The sequence below is a fragment of the Choloepus didactylus genome, chromosome 16, assembly GCF_015220235.1.
Source record: "Choloepus didactylus isolate mChoDid1 chromosome 16, mChoDid1.pri, whole genome shotgun sequence".
In the NCBI taxonomy this organism is placed as follows: domain Eukaryota; kingdom Metazoa; phylum Chordata; class Mammalia; order Pilosa; family Megalonychidae; genus Choloepus; species Choloepus didactylus.
In genome coordinates this window covers 68,305,297-68,330,581 of record NC_051322.1, presented here as the reverse complement: position 1 = coordinate 68,330,581, position 25,285 = coordinate 68,305,297, and the positions used below count along the sequence as shown (strand labels likewise).

General features: G+C 44.8%; 1 protein-coding gene across 5 annotated transcripts in view; it reads right to left on the bottom strand.

The window, feature by feature from the left end:
- Window positions 1-25,285, bottom strand: part of PTPRM (protein tyrosine phosphatase receptor type M) — a 792,402-nt gene that overhangs the window by 6,557 nt on the left and 760,560 nt on the right. For all 5 annotated transcript variants that reach the window (XM_037806216.1, XM_037806217.1, XM_037806218.1 and 2 more), the window contains 8 exons: window positions 23,394-23,548; window positions 23,016-23,151; window positions 20,771-20,920; window positions 19,732-19,905; window positions 18,691-18,822; window positions 14,696-14,821; window positions 12,716-12,879; window positions 7,848-7,983 (listed from right to left, as the gene is read on the bottom strand). In XM_037806216.1, coding sequence (XP_037662144.1) covers window positions 7,848-7,983; window positions 12,716-12,879; window positions 14,696-14,821; window positions 18,691-18,822; window positions 19,732-19,905; window positions 20,771-20,920; window positions 23,016-23,151; window positions 23,394-23,548 — 1,173 coding nt within the window. The remainder of the gene's footprint in view (window positions 1-7,847; window positions 7,984-12,715; window positions 12,880-14,695; window positions 14,822-18,690; window positions 18,823-19,731; window positions 19,906-20,770; window positions 20,921-23,015; window positions 23,152-23,393; window positions 23,549-25,285) is intronic.

The window sequence follows — 25,285 nt, the reverse complement described above, 5'->3', positions numbered from 1 at the left end:
TTTCTCCAGACCCCTCCCTGGGAGTGTGGGAAGACTGTGCCCTGGGCGTGGACTCATGAGGGCTCCAGGGGTTCCAGGGCCATGCTGCAGGGAAGTGGAAAGCAGGCGGTGTCACCAGGGACGGGATGCACAGCCAGCACGCTCCTGGCTCCCCACCTCATTCCCACACCACATACACACACACCCACAAACACTCACACATACCCAACACACATATGCACGCACATGCACACCCACCAACACACACATGCATGCACACCCAACATGCAAACCCACCAACACACATGCAGTCACACGCACACCCAACACAAACATGCATGCAAACCCGACACACATCCACCCACACCCAAATATGCATACATACTCACCAAAACACATGCAGACACATGCAAACCCAACACACACACACAAATACACACATAACCACCAACACACACATGCTCACACATGCACACCCAATACACACATGCATGCACACCCACCAACACGCACACATAACCAACACATGCATGCACACCCAAAACACACCCACACCCAAACCCACAAATACGCACACATACCCACCAACACACATACATGCACACCCACCAAAACACACATGCATTCACACCCAACATGTACACCCATTACACATATGCACATGCACACACACCCACCATGTACACCTGCACACATATGCACACACACTCAACACACACACCCACAAACATGTAAACATAACCACTGACATGCACACATGCACAAACATGCACATCCACCAATACACACATGCAGGAACATACATGCACACTCACCATGCACCCACTCCCAACACACATCCACACACCCCAAGATGCTCACACCCACATTCACACACACTCTAACACACATACACAAAGCCTTCCAAATAGCCTGTAAATATAACATTATTCTACAAGTAGAGATATAGAGGGACTAGTTTATAAGTGTGAGTTAGTCGATTGTGTTTTCTGCACAAGGGGGAGAACTGCAGGCCCACACCACATGCCACTTTGTAGGGGCATCCATTGCAGAGTATATTATTTTCAGTGTACTCAAGAGGAAAGAAAGGGAGAGTCTCGGCGGCGGAGAACCTCAACACCATGCAATGTATGTGGACGAGGTCTGCAGTAAGTTGGGGATGGGAAGCGAGGGCAGGAAGGCTTTCTACATACCCAGAGGCCTGCCTTGGTTCAGACAGGGAGTGGCTTTTTAATCCCTGTGAGCACTTCTCAGCCCTGGCTGCATGGCAGGCTCACCTGGCGTGGGCTCTGGTGGGTTTATAAGCTCCCCAGGTGATTCCAATGGGCAATAGGGTTGAGAGCCCTTCTAGGTTAGAGACGGAGTTTCTCAACCTTGGCTGCACATTAGAAGCACCTGGGGAGCCTTTACCAGCCTGATGCCTAAGCCTGCCCCAGAGCATTTAACTCAGAATGGGGGGGGGGTGTAGTAGGTGGGTGTAGAGGGAGGGCATGGGGGCTGGGTTGTGAATCTGTTTTAAAGCTCCCAGGGTGCCTCCAACGTGCAGCCAGGTTTGAGAACTACTGAGGCAGGTGCCGTCTTATCTTAACCTTACAAGGACTGTAGGGATTGGTGGGGAGTGGGTAGTCTCATGGACCATTTTCTGAAATTAAGGTTGTAAAGTACTTACTAGATTCCACTCCTTTCCCTCTTCTCCATGCACTGAACTGTTCACTCTTTCTTCCAGCTGGCGGGGACATGTTGCTTTTTAAACTTCTACCCTGAATCTTTCCTGCCAACTCCCTGCTCTTACCCATCAACCTATAACAAATCAGTCCCACAACATTAGCCATAACTTTAATAACTGATCCCTCCCCCTTAGACTCCCATGTGTTTTGTGATTATATATTTGGCTAAATTCCGTTCGGAATTTTTCTCTCATGGTTGACTTTTCCCTTGCCTTTTGTCTCCCTGACGAACCCTGATAGCTCTGCTCTAGTCTGGGCCTCTAAGCTGGTGAAATGGCTTTGGGGAGACTCTGAGGGATGGTAGTTGTGTTGGTTTGGAGCCATATGTGCCCCGAAAAACATGTTCTTAAACCTAATCCATTCCTGTGCTGTGGACCCATTGTAAGTAGGACCTTCTGATGAGATTGCTGCAGTTAAGATGTGACCCACCTCAGTCAGGATGGGTCTTAAGCCTATTACTGGAGTCCTTCATAAGAGAATGAAATTCAGGCAGAGAGAGAAAAAGGCACAGGAAGCAAGAAGCGGAAGGTCAACGGGCTTCAGAAGGGAGAAGCGAGGAGACGCCGCCATGTGCGTTGGCATGTGACCGAGGAGCCCAGGACCAAGGATCACCGGCAGCCAGCCCCAAAACGCCAGTCTATGGGAAGAAAGCATCGCCTTGGTGACATTTTGATTTGAACTTTTCACCTAGCCTCAAAACTGTGAGCCAGTACATTCTCATTGTTTAAGCCGACCCATTGCATGGTATTTGCTTTGGCAGCCAGAAAACTAAAATAGTCGAGAAACCTTGGGCTTGAAGTGGGGGAACAAATTCAGACTATAGCTCTGCATTCCACTGATTTAAAACTCTAGGAAAGTTTCCTGCTCTGTGAAAGGGGGATGTAGTAGCAGTTCTTCCTCTGCCTTCTGGCAGTGGTGTGCCATAAGGTAAGTGACGGGACCATGCTTTGTAGACAAAAGCCCTACAGGAATCAATGATCAGTATTTTTTTTTAAAGATGTCTTACTTTTTTAAAGTAACAGCTGTATTGACATCTAATTCACATGTTATAAAAATCACCCTTTATAGTCTGCAATTCACTGGTTATTAGTATGTTCCCAGAGCTGTACATGGTCTGAGTTTAGAACATTTTCATCACCCCCAAAAGAAACCCTGTACCCATTAGCTGTCACTGGCCCCTGGCAACCACTAATGTACTTTCTGCCCTTATGGATTTGTCTATTTTGGACATTTTGTATACACGGAATAATACGCCATGTGACCTTTTGTGATGGGTTTGTGATGAGTATTCTTATCCCTACTTTACAGATGAGGATTTATGTTCTGCTGCCTCAATTCTTTCCAAGCTCTCGGAGGGAGGGATCATGTCTTCAACTTTTCTAGTATCCACTACCCAGCCCATCCAAGTACTGGATGCTGGAATGTACTTGCTGAGTTGAATGGAATTAAGATGATGTGTTGCCTGGTCATAGCAGTGACATGTCAGCAGGTAAAATTTTACTATCTTTTAAGACCAGAGTTTCTCTTAGAGGGAAGACTGCCTTCATTTGGGAAAATACCTTGACAAGTGGCTTGGGCAGAAGAAGAGACTTCCAAGGCTATGTGTGCTCTGCAGAAATTTTCTTTGCTCCTGAGAAGGAGGACACAGAAGAGAAGGGGTTGTGGGTGGGATCGTGGGAACAGAAAAGGGAGGAGGGGAAGTAGGGCCAAAGGCTTCAGCAGGTGGCAGGGGGCCTGGAGGACATGAGGAACGCAGAGGCCTGTGGTTCTGGTTCAAGTTGGCCCTCATTTGCAGTCGTTCATTAATGTTGTGAGTGAGCACTGCTGTTGCCAGGTGGTGGTTGTAGAGGATGGCATAGCTTTCGTGGCCAGGTTTCCACAGGGCAGATTCTGGAGTCATATGTCACCATGAAACTGTAAGTTCCAGGGGATTTACAGAAACCTGAGATGGGCTCTGTCCTTCTATTCTGAGGATTTGGCCCAACTTACTTGATTTCAAGAGTTGGGAGGCTCCAGCTGACGTGTAGCTCAAAAACAAATGATTATTTAAAGTGTTCGTCAGAAGGCAGCTTTGCCAGATTTGCAGAGGACACTCTGGGGAGAATGGGTGCCCTTTGGTTGATTCCCTGGGTAAGATTCTAAGTCAGGACGCCGTTCAGCCTGGCAGATTGCAGGCCTCCAAAGTTTCCAGTACTCCCCAGAACTTATATATTTCTCTAGGCAAGACCTATCCCCTAAAGTCTGCTTCTCTGTTAAAACAGAGCCGTGGAAACTTCAGAAGCCAAGCGAGAAAGGCAGAGGTGAGAAAGGGAACTGAGTTTTTGAAGCAGCCTGTTTGCCCACAACTGTCATAGCTTAAATGAGTCTGTCCCTGGGGACCCTGTGTGGATCTAACGAGGAGAGAGGTGGTGAATCTCAGACCGCGGCGGCTTCCTCTGTTCTCCTGGGACTTGGTTCTTTGATGGGTTCTTGAGGCTGGTTGAAATATGTATAACTTGGAAGCTGGGCTGGAAAACAGGGTCTGGAGAAATCTGGCTGTGCCCACAGGACAAAACAATCTAGTCTTGTGTTATAAATTATTTGTCGTCCGGACAATCAACTGGCTTTTCTTCAGAGCCTCTCAAGCTACACATTTGGAGAAATAAATCTTTGGAGCCTTGTGGCTCTCCCTTGAGGATGCCATGCTTCCAACTGAATTGATGAATTTTCAAATGCAGACGTGATTTAGAAAATTAGAGATGCAAAGCAGGGTGGAGACAGACAGACAGACTCTCTTTGCATACTTGGTCCTGCCCTCTCAGAGGTCTTCCAGCAGTAGAATTTTAGAGGTCCAAGTGGAGGGGTGTCATGGATCGCAGTCCATGTGACAACAGAGTAAGGAGATTTGGGGAGGCTGAGGCTTGGGCCAGGGCTCCCCCACTCTCTCCCACGCTGCGTCCCAGGCAGGCCAGTCCAGAAACCCTCCCCAGGCCTCTCCAGCACATAGTTGTAGAATCTTCTATGATGATGTAGCTAAGAAGACACACTACACTGCTCTTTTCAGCTGCTGTTTACACAATGTTGTACTTAAGAAAAACTCAGGTCTCTGATGGTCATTTATAACCAATAAAATCATAATAGATTTTATCATCCTGACCTAAGTTAATTAATTCCCTCAACCAACATATACATGCATGAGTACCAAACTAAATAGAAATTGTAAAACAACAAACCAAAAAAAGACAAGACATTCTATTCAATTCCGGAAGCTTCAAACCTGCTGAAGAGAGCACCGTGACATTGTTTTCTCCGGTCATCATATATTATCTATTATCCTGCTAACAGTCACCATGACCAATTTCCAAGACATTGATTTTCCCCAGGAAATTGAAAAACTTTCTTACATTTCTCAGTCACTGACCTTGTTCTAAAACTAGTGTAAAATTTAGGAGTTTGGGCCCTGGTTTAGTTTTCCTTGGCTCCTTAAGTAAATGCCATGCAATGGGTTGGTGTAAACAATGAAAATGTATTAGCTCATGGTTTTGAGGCTAGGAGAGGGTCCAAATCAAGGCACCCTCAAAGAACTGCTTTCTTCATGAAGATGGTGGCATTCTGGGGTTGGCTGCTGGTGATCCTTGATCCTGGGCTCCTCCGTCACATGGCAATGCACATGACGGCCTCTCCTGGCCTCTCCCTTATCTTCCAAGTTCCACTGATTTTCAGCTTCTTGCTTCCCATGGTTTTTTCTTTCTCTCTGCCTGAATTTCATTCTGCTTATAAAGGACTCCAGTAATAGGATTAAGACCCACCCTGATTGAGTTGAGTCACACCTTATCTAAAGGAACCTCACCAAAAGGTCCTACTTACAATGGGTTCACACCATAGGAATGGATTAGTTTTTAGAACATGTTTTTTTTTTGGAGGGGTATATATAGTTCCAAACCACCACAGGCCAACCAAAATCCTGTTTTCTCCATTAGAATTACATGTAGCCATAAAAACTCCCAAATTACTATAGAACAGCGGAGCAGGGGTCAGAGGCTTTCTTCCATCTGACCACCTGGTCTCTTCATTGCATGAAGATTTGGCCCTGTCCCAGAGTCTGCACCACGATTTGGAAAAAGCCATGTTTCTTCCCATAAAAATGCATGCAGGATGAAAGCTATAGCCAGAACCATTCAAGGAGTGGCCTGAAAGGGTCTGTATCTAATAATCTGCTTAATTCAGGCTGCAGTGAGAGAGATGACTTTTTTGTTTTTTTAAATCAAGGTCAACTTTGCCCAAGCACCAACCAAAGTTTGGAAGCTACATATCTGTCTCCCAATCAGTAAGGTTAAATACCAAAGGAAGTCATGGTCAGAATATTTTAACTTACGCATTTCTTTCCAACTTCTGCCAGCCTTCTCAGCTGTCCTAAATCTGGGCCATCTCTGATTGCGTGACTGCCCTTTTCTCAGCTGTTTTCCTCAACCCCCAACCCAAATCCAGAAGACTGAGAATTCAGCAGTGGGTGGTAGAACTCTTTTAAAATTCATGTTGGGTACCGGGGAATGAGACAGCCCTTTGCCCTCAGGAAGGGCTCGTTCTAGAGAAGCCTGAATGCACGGAGCACACCAATCAGGCTTTCATCTCATCCACATCAAACCTGTTAGCATTTGGAAGGTGTATAGAATGGCACTGGGTCCTTATTAAGCACCACATACATACTGGCTGCTAGCATCCTCCTCTCCCTTCCACCGTGCAGGGGCCCACAAGCATGACGTATTGTAGACTTCTGGACTATCAGGAATCCCATTTCTCATATCTGCAATTTCCAAAACATCTTCACAAGTATCATCTCATCACAGCAGCCAGAAAGGTCTAATATTATCCCCATTTTACAAAACAAAGGCCCTGAAAAGTTGGTTGACTTGCCAAGGAACACGTAAATGGCCCAAGTTAGGTTGTCCGAGGCCGTTGAACTTGAATGAATAAAGGAGTCAAGACTAGAATTGGGGTTTCCTGGGCCTCTGCTTGAGCAGGGGAGAAGAGGGAGGGAGTTTGGGATGCCCCATCCTTTTTGTCCCAGAAGCCAATGCAGTCATGGCCACTAGTTTTGAACAGGCATCTGGTCAACAGGCTTCTCGCAGCTTGTTCCCCAGACACCATCAGCCTTCTTAGAATAGGAAAGCTTGTCTGGCATGGATGGAAAAGCTGATGTCCATGGAGAGAGGCATGATGGCCAGGGCTTGGCTCTGTCCCAGGAGCGAGTCCTCACTCAGATCTATCGTAACCTGGCCCATGACACTGTTTTAATGGTTTCTCAAATTTCAGATGGGGAACTTGGCTACTTTCTCAACGTTAGCTTGAATCTCAACACTCTATTTAGTTTCTTTATATATTTTTTTATTTTCACCTCCCCGCTGCAATGTTGTGGACGAAGCTGGACAGGCTTTCGGAGCTGGTCAGCATCGGTCAGCTTGTCCTCACCAGCCCCCGCCCTTGGCCATTCTCCCACCCTGGGGTCACTCTTACTATTTTCTGCGGATCCTTTCTCCTCTAACAGAGAAGTACAAAAACCTAATCTAACAGCTTCCTCTTTTAAACTCTTCAACTATTCTTGAGACCCAGTGGTTGGCATTTCAACAGCGCCACAAAAAATGAGATTTCATGAACTACTCTAAGAAAATAATTGCACACAGCCCTTTGTTTCTCTACCCCTTTAATCCTTTTCTCAGACATGGCCACCATAATTAAATGCAATATTCTGGATGTCAAACTCCAATTCATGGCTTTGATAAATATTAGGCGATTAAACTATTTATAAAATATATAATTTGAAAATCTGGCACTGCATTTGCTATGATTATTTCCTCCCCACAAGGACTGAGGAGAAGGCGCTGCTGGAAAGAAAACGAATAAGGATGTTCACTTGGGAGGCTCAGCTATTTCCACAGCTCAAAGGAGTGTAGACAAAGTCTCCTTGTGAGAAAGCAAAGTGAGAGAGGAAGAGGGAGGAAAAGAAAGAGGGAGAGAAGCCTTTCAAGTGAAGCGACGGCATTACACTTTTGAAAATGAGCCCTTCGTCTGTGTGAACGTTTCCTGGCCAGTCTGAGGCATGGCGAGGGGTCTGCAGGGGAGGCTCACGGGGAAGGGGCCCTGGGCAGCGGGCTGGGCACCTACCAGGAGGTCCACCATGTTGGGTTTGTTGTTCCGCAGCGTCTTCACAGCATGGAACACGTCCACTGCCCTCTGGTGCCGGAGCATCTCGCAGACAATGCTGATGGCGCAGAACGCACCACTGCGGCCACCCCCATTTCTGTCAGAGAAGACATAAAAATGGTTTGACCACACTGCCTTCCGTGAAGCCCTCACACTAACCATGGAAACGTGGCATCCAATCCCTTGAGCTGCCCACCCCCCACCCAGTCCAATTCTCCCAACTAAAGCAAATGGAGTTGATGAGCTACAGCATTGGCCCAAAGGTCACCTGTCACTGGAGGTCACAGAGAACTAGCATGTTCTCCTCCCCCGGCATTGCCTCAGCCCTAGATTATGTCACCTCAATGCTGCACTTTAGCTATTTTCATGGAAAGTATCCCCAGCAGAAAACTCAGTGAATAAATACCTCACTAGTATCTGCAGGGAAACTGGTGGTGAGCATGGGTTAAGTTCAAAGACATACCTGGACTTTTATGATTTTTAACTCCATTAATATTTCATTATTTATCTCTAAAACAAAGGGTTCTTTTTAAAAAAATCTTTGCATTTTGAACTGATTTTAGACTGACAGAAAAGGTGCAAATCGCTGATATAGAGAGTTCTCTTGTACACCCAACTTCCCTTGACCTTGACATCTTATATGACCACAGCACAGTGTCAAAACCAGGAAGTTAACACAGGCACAAGACAATTAACTAAACTACAGGCCCAGCTTCACCAGCTTCTCCACTAGGGACCTCTTCCCGGTCCAGGATCCGACTCCGGCTGCACGTGGCACTTAGTTGTCTTCTCTTGGTTTTCTCGGATAGGTGACACCTCCTCAGGCTTTCCTTCTCTTTCTTGATCTTGACACTTTTGAAGAATCCTGGACAGTTATTCTGTAGAAACTCCCTCACTTTGGGATGCCTAATGTTTCCTCATGCTTGGGATGAGGTTGTGCCTCTTTGGTGAGAAGACCACAAAGATGGGGTTGTGTCCTTCATGGGGTTCATGATGTTTTCTGTCTTATTGCTAGAGATGTTGACCTAGATGGTGTGTAATGATGGTGTTGACCAGATTTGCTTTTACTGTAAAGTCACTATCTTTCTCTTTGTGGTTAAGACAATACTTTGGGACTGTATGGGTATCTTGTTTCTCTTCAAACTTCTACTCACTAAATTTTAGTATCCACTGGCGGATCTTGTCTCAACAACTGCTATGGTGTTTGCCTGATGGTGATTTTCTATTTCCCTCTTTCCTTCATTGCATTCAGGTGTCAACTTGACTGGTCCATTACGAAGTTCAAAGTCAGCTTTTAAATAAAGCATAATATTCCTAAAATCAGGTCCACCAACGGTGAGTATAGATCTCTATTAACTGTTACAAAGGCAAACGCCATGTAGCCATCGTTCAGGTTAAGACATGGCAGACATGGTAGCCCCAAAGCCTTCTTCTCCTTCACCATCATCACCACCACTACCACCAAAGGGAATCGCTGCTCTCGCTTCCCCCAGCCTACATTTCTCTAGCCTGCGTTTTGCAGTGTATACTCTTTTGAGTCTGGCTTTCACTCAAGATTATCCATGTGCAAAATATCCATGTGGTAGTATCAGTTTATTCTTTCCTATTGCTAAGTAGGGTGCCATTGAATAAATATACTGCTGTATGATTTATGCATCCGACAGCTGATGAAGATTTGGGCTGCTTCCAGTTTTTAGATATTATGAGTAAAGCTGCTACAAACATGTCTTGTAGTGTGTATGTGCACTTGTGTTAGTCATATATCTTGGAGCAGAAGTTTGTATTTGGCTTTAGTAGATGCCGTCAAACAATGCCAAAGTGTTGTGCAATATTTACTTCCTTCCAGCAGTGATATAAAAGTTCCAGTTACTCTATCACCTCAGCAACACTTGGTATTATCATTTAAAATTATTTGTTTTTAAAACTTTAGCCATTTTGGTGAGGATGCACTGGTGTCCAATCCTGTTTTAATGTGCATTTTCCTGAAAATTAATGATTACCTTTTCTATGCTTATTGACTGGCTATTGGGATATCCTTTTTTTTTTTTAAAAAAAAAATGAAGTGCCTGTTCAAGTCTTTTGTCTATTAAAAAAATTGGTTTGTCTCTTTCCTATTGACTTGCAGTAGTCCTCACACCCTCTGTCTTGCTTTTCACTACCTTATCAGTGCCATTTGGTGACTACGTGTGTCTCTTTTAATGAAGTCCAATTCACCAACATTTCCCTCTACGGCTGCTGTTTCATGTCCTATTGAACACATCTTTGATTACCTCAGGCGCATGAAGATTTTGTCCTAGATTTCTTCTAGAACCTTCCTTGCTTTGCTTTTCATCGTTTAGGCAGCTGTCCATTTGGAATTGATTTCTGTGTGTAGGTGAGGATGTGAATCCCTTTACCCAGGCTGCTGTCTTGCAGATCAAATCAGGTGGGCCTGGGGCGTGGGAGTGTCCCTGGATTTTCCCTTCTGCCCCACTGGTTTGTCTGTGTCCCTCTTTCAGCACCACATGCTTCTCCCAGCAGCTTTGTCCCTCACGGCTTGCCGGGGATGACCATCATCTGCATCCACTATTTTAATCCAGACTTGCAAAGTGGTTTCTGGTTTAATTAGTTGGGAGATACATATAAAGACTAAACAATTCCCTCATCCACCCTCAGCTCACCTTGAGTATACCTGGCTCAAGGAAGCATTCAATTCCCATCCCCTGGCGGACTGTGGTTCTGAGCAGGGATCCACCCATGGCCATCAGGAGGCCCTACAGGCTGCTGAACACAGAGCTCCTGCCTCCAGATCAGCAGGCAGTTATCACAGTTCAAAGCATCCTTTCATCTCAAATACCAGATGACACCAATTCTAATTAACTTTGCTTCTTATGGTAAAAAAAATAATCTTAGATTTAGATGTATAAATCTAACCAAATATAAACATTCTCATTAGGTCTGGGCCAAGTGCCATGTTGACCTTAGAGCTAAGATGTCTGGCTCCCCAAAGAAAAATTGAGATTCTCTTACCAGGAGGGTAGTAGGATCCCAGGTGTGCACACAGGCCACCACAGCTGAGAAACCGTCCACCATTTTGCACGTTACATGGAAGAGTGATGCAACTGTTTCAGTTGCGTCTTGGGAGAATGAGGCAGTGGTTGGGTGTGATGTGTGGTGATTTCAGGGGCAGAGGAAAGACCTGTCTTAAGGCTGTCCGCTCCTCCTTCCACTTGGGGTCCACTTGGGGTTCGTTCTTTCCTTGACCCTAGTTGGCAGCTAATAATTCCAAGCAGGAACATGCATGACGTTCCCAACTCCAGCTGCTGGGATCTCCAGATGCAGGAAGGGGTAAGTGAAAACTACTTGGAGTATTGCACAAAAACCCAATAGACACAATACCAACTCTAACTATAGCGTCAAGTTTCCTTGCTGGGATTGTATCTACACAGTGAGGCTATATCTGACACAGATACATAAAAATGGGAATGAGAGCTGTTAAATTCTTTCTGGCATTTTCTTGGTAGCAACATTTTTAAGGCATTGGGTCCCTGAGAGGGAAGGGGAACTAGTAAGGGGGAGTGGGGTAATACAACAGCTTTTTTAGAGGACAAAGGGTTGAGAGCTCTGGTAGAGGATAAGTGTGAAGAAGTCTGCAAGTCTCACTCTTGCAGAGTGTGGCACTAACACGTTTTGATTTGGCTGAGAGGTGGGCAGAGAGAAAGAAGCAGGGTGCAGTTCTGGGCTGCCAGGAAGGCCTCAGAGGGTCCCAGGAGCTGGGAGTGGGGGGAGCTGGTATTGAGAGGAGAGCCAACTTTGCAATCCTAACTAGGGTTGATCTGCTCAGAGCAAAACTTTATTTTTCCTTCAAATTGGGAGAGATTTCATCGTGTGCGTCTAATGACACACCACTGGAAAGCGACATAAGCTGATACTTTAAGTTTCTACAAATTCTCTAAACATCTTTCCCAACTGCCATGACTTTCTAATTGCCTGTTCCATTAAGCCAATTCCAGCTGGTTGATTAGCTACATGTTATCAGCAATGAGAAAATGCAGGTGAAAGTGCTTTGAAAAGTATGCATTCTACATTCTAGCATTTCTCAACCTTGGCTGCACACTGACATAACCTGATGTTAAAAAAAAAAAAAAAGGATTGATGTCTGGCTTCCACTCCGAGATTTGATTTAATTGGTTTGAGTGTAGCCTGGGCATCTTTTTTTTTTTAAGCTCCCCAAATGATTCTAATGTGCAGTCAGTGTTGAGAAGCATTGCTCTGTAGCAGAGGTTCTTTTAATGCATCTGAAGCATTCTGCAAATGTGCACTGATGACAGGATCCAAGGTGACTGTCAAACTGCTGGCCTGGAGGCCACGCCTTGAGAACCACTGCTCTAAAACCCACAAAGGAAAAAAAAGAGGGGATCCATTGAAACCTCTGACACGATTTCCAACAGACCTACCAAATAGTGAGTGTGCTGGTAAACCAGCTTTGGGGGTGAGGTTGGGTGGGCCCCTGATGTGAAGCATTTGCTGATGATCTACAGCTACCAACAGTTTGAAAACCAGCACGCAAAATTCCTGAAAAATTAACACTTGGCTCTCAAGAGCAGTAGGAGCTGGCTACAATGCCCCACTGACCCCACTCAGGGTTTTTTGGGGGGGTCCTAATCGCAGTTTCAGTGCCTATTTTATACCTGAGATGCACCATCCAAATGCAAAATGTGCCTATTTTGTTTTCTGCAAAGCAAATGAAATCCTTAGTGAGTGGACTGATCCTACTTATTTCTTCTCCATTTGTAGTGAAACCAAAGAGGGGGAGAGAAGGGTCAGAAGAGGTCACTCCCAGCACTTACAAGCAATGCACCACCGTGCGACCTTCTCCGCCGTTGTATTCTTCTTGCCACTTGTCCACCTGGCGAATGAGCTTCAGGAAGGAGCGCTTGGACACTGGCGTGTCCCTGTACATTGGCCAGCCCAGGAACTGGAACTGCTGCACCATCCGATATCCATCCTGGGGCTGCGGAGAGAAAAAGGGGCATTATTTACTCCACTGAACTGCAGTGGGCTGCTTCCAATTATCTGATCTTCTCATCAGAGGAGGCCATTATTAAAGGAAAGTGCTGCCTATAAATAACGAAGGAAGCTTCTGCCGACCTGAAGAGTTATGAGTTTTAATCTCCGTCTGTTATAAAAAAACCAGGTGCTTGAAATGACAGCCCAGACAAGTAAGAGTGAAGCAGAACACATGCGATTTTGCAAAAGCCAAGTGAAAAATAACTCAACATTGCATTGAGCCCATTGCCTTAAGTGGTAACGTGGCTTTACTTAATTCGACATTAATTAAAGGTGAAGAGTAGCTTATAATCTGGAGATGTTTGCAAGCTCAGCGTGATATAGATTACACTGTTTTTTCTGTGAGTATATATTTGCTTATTGGTGTGAATCTTGCTAAGGTATTGATAGTTAATTAATCTTTAGTCATAATTAAATTAAATTTCAGGATTCAAAAAGAGTGTTCCTGAGTTTAGTTTAGAGAAGCCACAACACAGTTTTACTCTCCCATGGCCTTCAGGACCGTTGGACATAATCGATGGCTCTTTTCTCCTTGAAAGACTTTTTCCCCTCGGTCTTGCATGTCCTTCTCTGCCTCCACTCCTTCTCTCCCACACCTCATACTGATGGAGCACTTCTCAGCTCAGTCTTATCCCTTCTCTTCTCTCTCTGCTCCCTCACATGATGATTTCATTCAGTCTCATGGCTTTAAATATCACTGATAGTCCACTAAGTCATACATTTTGCCCACCAGTCCAGGCTTCACTCCTGAATTTCACCCTCAAACATTCAACTGCCTACTCGATAATTCCACTCATAGGTTTAATAGTCGTCTCAAATCGAACATGCTCCAAATTGAACTCCAGACCCTCTCACTGTCAGAAACCCCCCAACCCCCATCCCAAATCCTTTGCACTGACAGGCTTTCACCACTCAGTGAATGTCAGCGTCATCTTAATCTTGAGAGTCTTCCCTGATGCCCTGGTATCCGACCTGCCAGCAAACCTTATCGGCTCTGCCTTCAAAATTTATCAGGGGCTCTCCGCTTCTTACTACCTCCAGCTGCCACCACTCTGCAGGTTTCTCACTTGGACTATTGCAAAAGCCTCTCTGGCTAGTCTCACAAACTCCTTTATAGGTCAGTCTTAACACAGAAGCCAGAGTACTCCTTTAAAATGTAATCTGTATCATGTGATCCTTTTACCCAAAACTCTGCAATGGCTCCTTATTTCCTTAGCGCTAATGTGACAATCCTAACGTGGCTGACAAAGCTGGATGTGATCTCTGCTCCCCCAGCCGCCTTCCCTCTGGGTAAACTCTCATCAGCTACTCTCGCCTCTGTTTACTGCACTCCAGCCACACGAGCATCCTTTACTTTTCCTACCTCAGGACCTCTGCACAGGCAGTGCTCTCTCTGCAGAGGCCACATGGCGACTCCCTCACTTCCTTCAGGCCTTTGCCCAAAAGGCATGTCCTATTTCAAACCGAAACTTGCTCTCCTTCCTGTTCATTGCCCTACCACTGTCTTTGCCCCTTACTCGTTTCGATAGCATGTCTCACCATCTAACATACTTCATAATCTCCTCATTTATTGCATCTATAATTTATTGTCTGTCTGCTCACATTAGAATGTAAGCTCCACAAGGTCAGGGATCTTGGTTTTGTTTGTTGGTGTATCTGAACTCCTAGAGCAGTGACTGGTACAGAGTGAGCACTAAATATTTAATGAATGAGAAGACAGCAAGACCACAACAATCAGCAACATTGGCCATGACTCTTACTCTGGCTGCGTTATAAATACGGAATATTCTGCTGATGATGTCCTCTTCTAAGTCAGCAGAAACAAATTCCACCTGGATGGGGCCATGTCTGTGCACTCCATTTTCTGGCCAGTACTGGGGACACAACTGAATTCAGAACAAAAACACAAGGTTAGTTATCAGAAACTTCACTCCTAACAGTCAGGATAAGGTCAGTATCAACATTCAGTAATTCTTAATACTTCCTGGTGTCACTTCATTTCCCTTCTTTTCTTTGCAGAAAGCAGACTTCAGGTCTTTCTTGTTGGGTGATTCCCAATACCTGCTGTCCTTATTTTAGTATTTTTTCCCCTCCCTTTTCTCAGAAAGCATCTTTTAGTCCTGAACAATTCTGCTTTCCAAAGAGGTCATGTGGACATGGTTCTCTACATACCTTTGGAAGCCTCTTTTGTGTGCTGAAAGAAACTCTTATCTGGCCTTGGAGGAGACACTGATGGCGCACAGACCCAATAATGTCAAATTTCCGCCCTCCCCATCTGGGCTTGCATCGTAATTTATTATCACTTTTGGGAACAGGTGTATTTTGTGACATGATTCAAAACAGATTTGTTGGTTGCTGTGGTGGTGTGCAGCTGTGTGTACCCCAGAAAAACATGTTCCTAAACCTGATCCATTCCTGTGGGTGTGAATCCATGTGAGCAGAAATTTTGATGAGGTTCCTTCAGTTAAAGTGTGGCCCAGCAATCCTATCACTTGAGACCTTCATAAGCAGAATGACATTGAGACAGACAGAAGGTCACAGAGGGAGTGGCAAGAAGCTGAACATCAACAGGACCCAGAAGAGAAGAGAGGGACCAGGAGACGTGGCCATGTGCCTTGCCGTGTCACCAGCGAAGGACCAAGGATGGTTGCTGGGGAAAAGCATTGCCTTGAAGACACCTTGATGTGGACTTGCTCCCAGCCTCAAAACCGTGAGCCGATAAATTCCCATTGTTTAAGTGGTCTCCTTGCATGGCAATTGCTTGAGAGCCAAGGAAAACTAAAACAGTTGCATTTCCATGTTCTGATCTGAATCTTCCCCGCTCAGATCTAGGAAATCTGGTGTAACAACAGTAAATGCTTTACTTTTTAACCTAGAGGTGGTTTTAATTAAAAACATAATTTCTTAGGGACTAAACCCCAGGCATTGGTGATACTGGTTAACTGGAACTTTTGCACAAACATAATGTACAATCAGTGGGGTAAGTGGCATTTGCCATGATGCCACTACCCTACAAAAACACTAAACTTGGAGAAAGTCAGGTGGGAAGAGGCCCTGAGATCTCGTCTTTTCAAAAACCTTTCCTAACCCCTGAAACCCTGATGGGCATTTAAAGTTTGAAATTAAACTTCTTTTGGGACATCATATTCCATTGACTTTATTTGAAGCAGCCTTTAACTTTTCTCTTTCTAATTTACCTAAGGGACAAATGGTTTGTAGGGAGCAAAGAGAATTACTTTATTATTTCATAACATGTTTTTATTGGGTCCAGAGAAGATACAAAATATATCACCTCATTTTAAGCAAAATGGTGAATGCTAGTCTTTGCACCACAAAAGAAGAATCCACTGGCTGCTGCTGATTCCTTGATTCATTCATTCTTTCATTCATTCATTCATTCCCTCCCTTCCTCCCATTCTCGATCTCTCTCTCTTCTTTTTTTGATGAATTTTATTTTCTGAAGGATCTAAACTCTCATTGTCAAAGATTGCAATGGTTAATTTACATTCAAGAGGGCAAGATATTTTTCAATTAACAATGGGTCAATCGAAACAGCAATCTCTTTCTCCATTACAGGGAAGCTAAAGGTTCTGACTTTATGATCCAGACTGAAAGTAGGATAGCTAAGGGGACCTTTGATGCTAGCTAAGTCTACAGTATTTTCAAAATTACATTTGTGTATTTTTAAAGAGTACTTCCATGAAAATTTTCCTTCCTTACCAGCACTTCCTGGCGACAAGTTATAAAACTGTCTTGTCAAACTACAGCATGCTGATGTTTATTTCCCTTTTGATACCCAAGTGTACCCACTGTTAAAATTAATAGGCATTATGTTGGGAAATTGAGACGGTAATTAAAGCATTTTGAACCGTTCAGTCTATTTTTCCATTGACTGAGCTAGTTTTGCTTCCTTCTTGCTCTCTCCGTTTAAGCTTGGACTGAAAGCTTGTCACTTACACTGGAGAAATATGAATGGCCCAAACCCCTGCTTTGCTCTTGGAACACTGCATTCCACACTCTTCCAGAATAAACCAAGTGTAGAAAATGGCTTAAATGGTGCGTAGCCTGGTCGTGAACCAGACCTATAAATACTTAAAATAGTTGAGCGCTATTCTTGTACAATTGCAAAGCCTTTAAGTTCAAATGCTGTTTAGTGTTCTCGAAAAGACAGAATCCCAGGAGCCTCTTTTCCCTCACTCTGAAAATCTGCTCTGTCTGCTGAACAGAACTGTAGTCTTTTTGTCTCTCCTACCCCCAAACACCCAAGTGTTGGTTTGAGGCCAGATAGTTTGGGCTTTGAATGTAGCTTTAGAATTCAAACACTGTTGTTCAAAAAGAACACACTAAAATCATTTAAGTCTTACTCAGTAATCTGAAGGAAAACAGTTACAATCACTATATTTCAGGAAAAACAGAATGATTCTAAATAGGGAACAAGCCCTTTATCCCGTAACCATCTTTTATGACAAAGAATTTGGATCTAGTGAAATTTAACCCATGCCATTCTAAGTTAGAACCAAGAGTCCTGATTTTCTACTTCCAGCTGTGTCTTTGGCTGATCCTTTAAGCTCCCAGGGCCTTGCTGTCTGCATGTCTTAATAAATGGCTGCAATGCATCCTCTAAGAGGGTCACCGGCAGAAGAATTCTAAAATATTTAAGCTTCTTAAGTGAAATGACTAGATGAGAACAAGGATTATCGTTATTATTTCATTAACTAGCTTTCAGGATAGAGCCTTAACAATATAATATAGTGCCTCAAACATAATTAAAAACATGGTAGAACTGAATTTAATGTCCATGCCATTTATGGCTGATTGATGGTAACAAAACAGATTTTAGGAAGGAGAAATCTTATCCAGTTTGGATGCTGAAAAAGTTCAGATCCCTCTCTCTGTTTTTAAGAATTAGTCTCTACTAGGGAAGAAATTAATTCAGTTCCAGAACAAGTTAATTCTTAATACATGCTTAGTGCAAACTTGGGTCTGTGATCAGCACAACCATATCTCAAAGCAATGAAAGCAACAATAAATCCAATTCCGAAAGGACCACTGTGCTTACAGGAACCCTGTTCCCAATATCGAGCCATCGCTGTCCAATTCTTTCTCTTTGGATGGTGAAAAAGAGCTACGTAGAAGCCCAATTTATCACTCTCAGTTTCTCTTATTTCCAAGTCCCAATTTCCTGTCTTTTTATAGCTTTATCAAAGAGTTCCAAAAATTAATTACTGTCTCTTAAAATTGCTCGCCTCTTTCTACACATCCGCTATCACCCCCACCCCCATCATCATCTCTATTTGGGGCCTCCAGGTGAGCTCTGCCACGGGGCACACAACCCATAACCACTCGAGGAATGGGATGAGGCCTGCATCAGATGTTAGAGCCTTCCCTGACTGTTCTCTGATGACTTTTCCTTGCTTTCAGCTCTGGTGTGTTCAGATTCTTGTATAGCTGTGACTTCGGCTGTTTCTTTGCCAAAGCATATATGTCTGATTGAAACAGCTCACACTCTGACCCGTCTGGCCCTGTCACTCCCATGTCTGTGTCTTCTGCCTGACTTTTTGGTTTCAACAAACTTTCTGCTCTCACCCCTAATTCCAACTGATTTTTAACATCTGTCCTTCAGCGTCCGTGGTTCCCCAGCCTGCCTGGTGTTTGCAACCTGGCACGGACACCTGCACTTCTCAATGTGCAAACAAAGCAGACACAGGCTTGACACCATGACACCTGCTCTGACTAGGTGACTAACAGGTCTCACCTGGGCGGGGTCCACATCATTTAGCATAACGACCGACGTGCAGTGGTAATCCAGGACCAATCTCCAAAAGTCTTTGACTGTGTTTGGCAAAGGATGCTGGGTAACTATGAAAGCTGAAGGCTGTTTATAGCTCTGCAAACACAAACAAGGGGGATCTAAATATACTGGAAGACCTCAAAGGAGGAAGCAAAGTTATTTTGTACACACGGAAACCTGTGGCCCAGAACACGGAACATATTTAACAGTTGTTGAAAGCTAGCACCATTTACAACACCTAAATAGATGAAATATGGACGTGTCTGCAAAATAAAAATGATAAAGTATAATATCTTTTATGAATGTTTTGATATTTCTGGTAGAAGGGCAATATCGATCCCGTACATAATGATTTTAATGGAGAAAAATTTAACTTTGTTTTACCACATTAAAGCATAATTGAAATAATTCTACCTTTCCTAAAATGTATCACTTCTATGGGTGACATCGTTACTTATTCTTGCCTTACAAGGACACAAATGCTTTTTACAGCTCTGGAGAGCTTCAAACAAGTTTAAGTACCCTTTTACTAATATCACACAAACACAATCAAAATTTCCATATTAGCACTGGAAATATTCATTTACTCTTTCCATCAATCGAACAGCAAATGTTCATCCAGTTAGAGGAAAACAGACTGACAGGAAGTAATGAGTTGTGCTATCTGTACTGACAGGCATTTTTTCCCCGATGTTAATTACTGACTAAATTAGGTAGAAAGAGAACCGCAATAATCCTGCAAACCATATCATCCCGCTTCACTGCCTTGGTGACTCAATCGCTGTCTCTGGCTCTCCCTGGCCGACAGGTGTAAAATGCTGATGCTCGGTGGGTAACGGGGACAGCTGTCATTTATCTCAACCTCCCGACGGGCTGTCCCCGGGAGACTGAGACCCGCAGCCCCGTCTCCAAAGCGCAGGTGGAAGTGGACATGCGCGCTGGGAAAGGGGGCGCGCGGGAGAGTAGCCCGAGGCGCCCCCCACCCCGCCCCCGCCCCGGGCGTACGTCCATCAGCGCCGCATTGATGTAGTTGCTGCTCTCCCCGTCGATGGTGATGAGGAAGGGCAGGCAGCGGTCCGGGGGCAGCACGTCCATGCAGCGGTTCTTCTCGTGGTTCCGGGGCAGCAGCGCGATGCTGCAGTCCTCCACCCGCAGCGTCGGCGTCACCATGTTGAGGGTCTGCGAGGGGGCGACAGTGGCGTTAGGGAACCCCATGGCCAGCGGCTAGACGGGCCAGGGCCCCTGCGAGTCAACTCCCCCCACCTCCAGACACACAGACGCACAGACACACACAGACAGACACACACACACAGATACACAGACACACACAGATACACACAGGCACAAACACACAGATACATGCAGACAGACACACAGACACACAGACAAGACACACACAGACACACAGATGTCAAACACACAGACACCCCCCACCCCCAAACCTGGGGCCCCCACCCCAGGCAGTGAGATTTATTTCTCTCCTCCCTATCTGGGCCTCATCTAGGCATGGTCCATCTGACACGGGGCCACTGCAGGTCCCTAGGATTATATGCCATGCAAGCCACCTGGGGCTGGACATCCGAGGATTTGGAAGGTAAGCTGCCGAGCAAGAGTTTGGCTCTAGAACCAGGTATATTTAGACAAAGCTTGAGAACAGGGGATGCCATGAAGAAATACTGTCCAGGAAGTGTTCTGAAGTTCTGAAGTTCCACACTGTGGATGGTGGTGGGGGGCTCGATGTTGGGGCTACGTGGTGTCTGCTCTCCTGGGGAAGGAAACAGCTCTGACTGATAGTGGTTCTCAACTGGGCAGTGCTGCCTCCACCCCCAGAGGCATTTGGCCAGGTCTGGAGACATTTCTGGTTATCACAACTGGGACTGGGGTGTGACTGGCGTCTGGAGAGACAGAATTACCTGGGCACGAATGCCAACAGTGCTGAGCGTGAGAAACCCTGTGTTAGCCCAGAGGTTCCAGGGCTGAGTGTCAGTGGCTCTGCTAGGGGTAATGCCACAGACCATCTGCCCATCCCTTGGGCATATCTTACCCGGAATTCCTCCTTGATCTGGCTAGAGTTGGTCTGCGGATCCAGCTTGTTCATGTCGTAGTACAGAGACCTCACTTGGGAAGCCGGGACGGAGGTGTCTCCGCAAAGGCAGGCTTCCAGAATCGCATCGTGGATGAACACATACTGCTCCTGGCAGGGCGGACAGAGCGGTTAGTGTCAGGGATGTGAGAGCCTTAGCCCCAGTCCCCGCGGTGGGAGCCCATGTGTAAACAGGCCCTTGGAAGACGTTATTACTGGGTAAGGTGCACCCTTCATCCACTGTGGGTGAAATCCTTCCGCACAAGGGATGTTAGGCACAGAAGTGGAAGCTAGAAGTCAGGGGAAACAAAAGTGGGTAATGGGGGATTGCCAGAAGGCTACAGGCTCCGGAAAAAGCAAGCCCTACCAAAACCTTGATGTTGGACGTCTGTCCTCCAAACCAGGAGGCAGTGAGTTCCTGTTGTTTAAGCCTACCCACCGTGCAGCATTTGGCAAGGCAGCCCTGGCAAACTCAGTTAGTAATGGAGAACTCAGGGTACCTGAGAGAGCCAGGGAAGGAGGGAAGATACAAGACTCAGTAGAACTTTAACCCCACAAAATCCAGGCAATGGAACAGTCATCTGTCGTAGACAATGCATTCTTGACAGAGAGCAATGTGGTCCCCGAACTTGACTACCGGAAGAATGGGTATTTCAGGACCAGCACCCCTAAGGGCAAGTTACCTGTGGACACGTGGCAGCTGAAAGGGATGGGGCAGCCAATCAGCCACTGAAAAGTATCAGAGCAAGTTCCGTGATCACACCGTGGATGGGACTCAGATCCCATCCACTGTGGATGGAACTCTGATTCCTCTAATTTGCAACTCAATGTTTCAGATGAGGAATGAGCAGAATTTTACCTACCTATAATGAAAAGAGGATTTGCTACCCAGATTAATAGTGTAAAGAAGGTTCTAAAGAAATTTGACATTGCTATGAAAACAAACTGTTCTGAGCACTTGGAACTACTTATTTTAAAACATTAATTAAGGTGATAATTTTAGAAGCCCTTACATGTCCATAGAAGAGAGCCTGAATGTATGCAAAATAAATCCAGTTTAAAAAATCAGTCCTCTAATTCTGAATTGGCCCTGACTTTCCCTACAATTAATTAGGAAAGTTTTACCATACTAATTACTGCTCTTAAATGCATGAGATGTAAAAATGGTGCTTGTTACTTTTTTTTTAACTTTTTAATTTAATTTCTATAAATAGCTAGGACTCAGTTTTCAAAAACAGCCCAATCCTGTGAGATAACACCTCAGAAAAAGGGGATCCAGTAAGAAAATAGATGTGGCAACATTTGCCCAAAGTAAAGTACATTAGAAAATAAATTACTATCATTACTATCTTTAAAACAAAATATTCTTAATGTAAAGAAAAAAGACATGAAAGTAGCATTTACAGTTTCTACTACTTTTCTCTATATTTTAAAAAATAAAATTAGGCTTCCCTTGGTTTTGTAGACTTAAAGCACAGTCTAAACATAGGAGATTATTCCTTATTCTTCATTCTATTCTTGAATTATTTTCCATGTGGGTGCAAAGCCTACTTCAAACACTTAAGTGTTAGTCAAAATAGGAATTTCCTAAGGACTGAACCTAATACTTCTTCTCAAAAATTTAAATTCCTGATAGAGCTCGAATTCCTATTTAGAGAGTTATTAGTTGAAATGACACTTCTATAAAACATGCATGCTCCCACAATGCCAGGCCAAGGGGTGGAATTTTTAGGGACAGTAGGCTCCTTTCTTCTCAGTATCCCTGGAGAAGAGCAAATGTAAGCAGAATGCCCCAAAGCTACTTGGCCACAGAGATTACCCTAAAACTACTTGGCGAAGGCCTGGTTAAACTAGCTCTGGTTACCAGCTAGTTTAAAAGACGTGATGAAAGAAACGATATTGAAACCCTGGATGCTTCATGTGGAGAGACAAGGCAAATTTAGGCTTATGGCTACAGATTCTGTTCCCTGAAAACTGCTGGCCTTTGTTATTTGATTATGAAAGGAAAAATAAAATGAAGGAAGGAAGGAAGGAAAGAAGGAACGGAGGGAGGGAGGGAGGAAACAAGCATTGCCAGGTATATCATTTTCCTTTTTCCTTCTAGGGAGTTCTGAGGGGCCAGTCGCAGGCTTTCTTTTGCTTCTGGTTCTGGGTGGGGGGTTGGAGGTGTGGCATTGGGGGTCTGAGCTCGGGGAAGCACTGGTACCTCCGTCTGCACCATGTTCACCCTGCGGGAACGCAGCTCCCGGACGCAGTTGTAGATGTCCACCACACCTTCCCTTTCCGCCATGTCCAGCATGATATCAATGACGATGAAGCAGCCGGTCCTTCCGGCCCCAGCACTGAAGGAAGAAGAGGCTCCGTCAGGGGAGGAAAAGGGACCACTGGGTGGCATCTGTTTTACTCTATTTTCTTGTAGAGAGGTGAAATTCACACGACATAAAATGAACACTTTAGAGTGCTGAGATTGGTGGCGTTTTGCACATTCGCAATGTTGAGCACCCAACACCTCTAACTGCTTCCAGAACGTTTTTATCATGGCCACTGGAAGCTGTGCCCCTTGGGCAGCTCCGGGTCTGCTTACCTGCAGTGCACCACCAGCGGGCCGGCGTTGGGTGGGCTCTTGGATTTGACTTGCCGGACAAAGCCCAGCAGACCCGTGGCGTGGTATGGCACGCCGTGGTCCGGCCAGCCCGTGAAGTGGAACTGTCTGATCTCGCGGATCTCGTGAACGCCCCTCTGCCCAGGAGAACAAAGGAAATCATGCGGTAAGCATGGGCAATGAGGGGGACATCAAGTACCCTCAAACAGTAAGTTCCCTTCTCAAAAGTAGAGTATGTTAGAAGTTTGTGCATCACTTGGATCCTGCGGTGTGCTGGAAAGAGACTACAAAGAGGACCTGAAGGAATGAATGACACCTGTGAGCTCAGTCCCGGCTTACTGAGATGCAAGACCTTGGTTTGAGCTCTTTAGAATCCTGGCCTTTAGAATCCTGGCATGTCTTTGTCCCAGGTGCCAGAACAGTGCACATACACTGGGTGCTCAGAAAATGCTTGCTGGTTGCATGAATGAGAACCACTTTGCACTGATTGGCCACAGAGCCGGCTTTCACTTGCAGTTCAGTTTGTTACGTTTCTCTCTCTCATCCATGTGGACAATGAACCAGCTAGGTGTCAGAGCTAGAAGATACTTTTCCTTTTTTCAAATGGGCCCCACAGTCTGGGGAAGAGGCTTATATGCAAATACAGACCATGGAAATCAAGAGGCATTTTTGCTGAATTCAATGTTAGATCAGTAAATCGAAGAGGGTTGCCATGCCAATGAACTGAACAGAAGGCAGAGGGACTTTTTTTTAAATCTTATTTTGAGAATAATTAAGTTGATTTATACCCACCAATTTTTTTTTGGTATCAAGGTTCTATTAAAGCAATAGTCTGTTTCGAACAAAATTTACTTCAGAATTAAAGCTAGATGTGAATTTGGGGATCAAATTTGACTTCCTTCCCTCATTCAAGGAATGTTTACTAATCCCATCTCTGCAGTAGGCCCTGTGTTTGGTTTTATTATATCTTAAAATTAAACACCCCACTAACTTTATCACATCCACCATCAGCCATCCTTCATACTTATTAGTGAGAGAGAAAGAAATTCAGAATGTTTATGTGCTACAAAAGTCTGAGAGCCCAACGATGATAGATTTTTAAGACTCTCAATGTGTTAATATGTCTTAGTTTAATAACCCACAAATGCTAAGGCTTTATTTCTCTGTGAAAATGCTATTCTTTAATGGAGTTTAAGTATTAAGGAACTAAGCAGTCAGGGATTCACAAATTAAAACCAATACTTTCATCTGCTAAATATTCTCTGCGATTCCAGAATAGTATTACTCGCTGGTTAGGAGCCTAAATTTGCTATCAATGAAACCATGGTAACATTTGGGCATTCCAGAAGTCTCCATTAGAAGACACACAGTTGTGCCTTTACTACCGTCTTCCCCAGCTCCCTCACCATTCTCTGTCCCCCTGGCTTTTGTGCATCATGACTGGGCCAGCAGTCACCCCAATTTGGTGATAAATATCCCAGAAAGCTTACCTGTGATAAACATTTGTTTATTTCAAAGGGGACAAAAGGACATTTCTTTCTCCCATATATTGGTTTGGTTGGTTTGATATTTTGAACACGTCCTTTTCTAGCTTTGCCAGGTCTCAGCTCCAGCCTCCCCTAAGGGCTCCATCCTTCATGAGATGTTCTCCTAAAGAATCTCCCTCAGACTCATTTTCTGAGCAAGCCAAATGGCCATTTTGGGGGATCCAGAAAACTTTTTCCCCAAATAGACCTTTGCGTTTTACTATGTTCACTGTTGACAAGACTAGCAGAGGAAATGGCCCCTGATCCAATGCTCAATCTTTTTCATTAACACAGCAGTTTCTCCTTTTGCTGTTCTGTGATATATTTGGGGAAGAACATCACAGATGT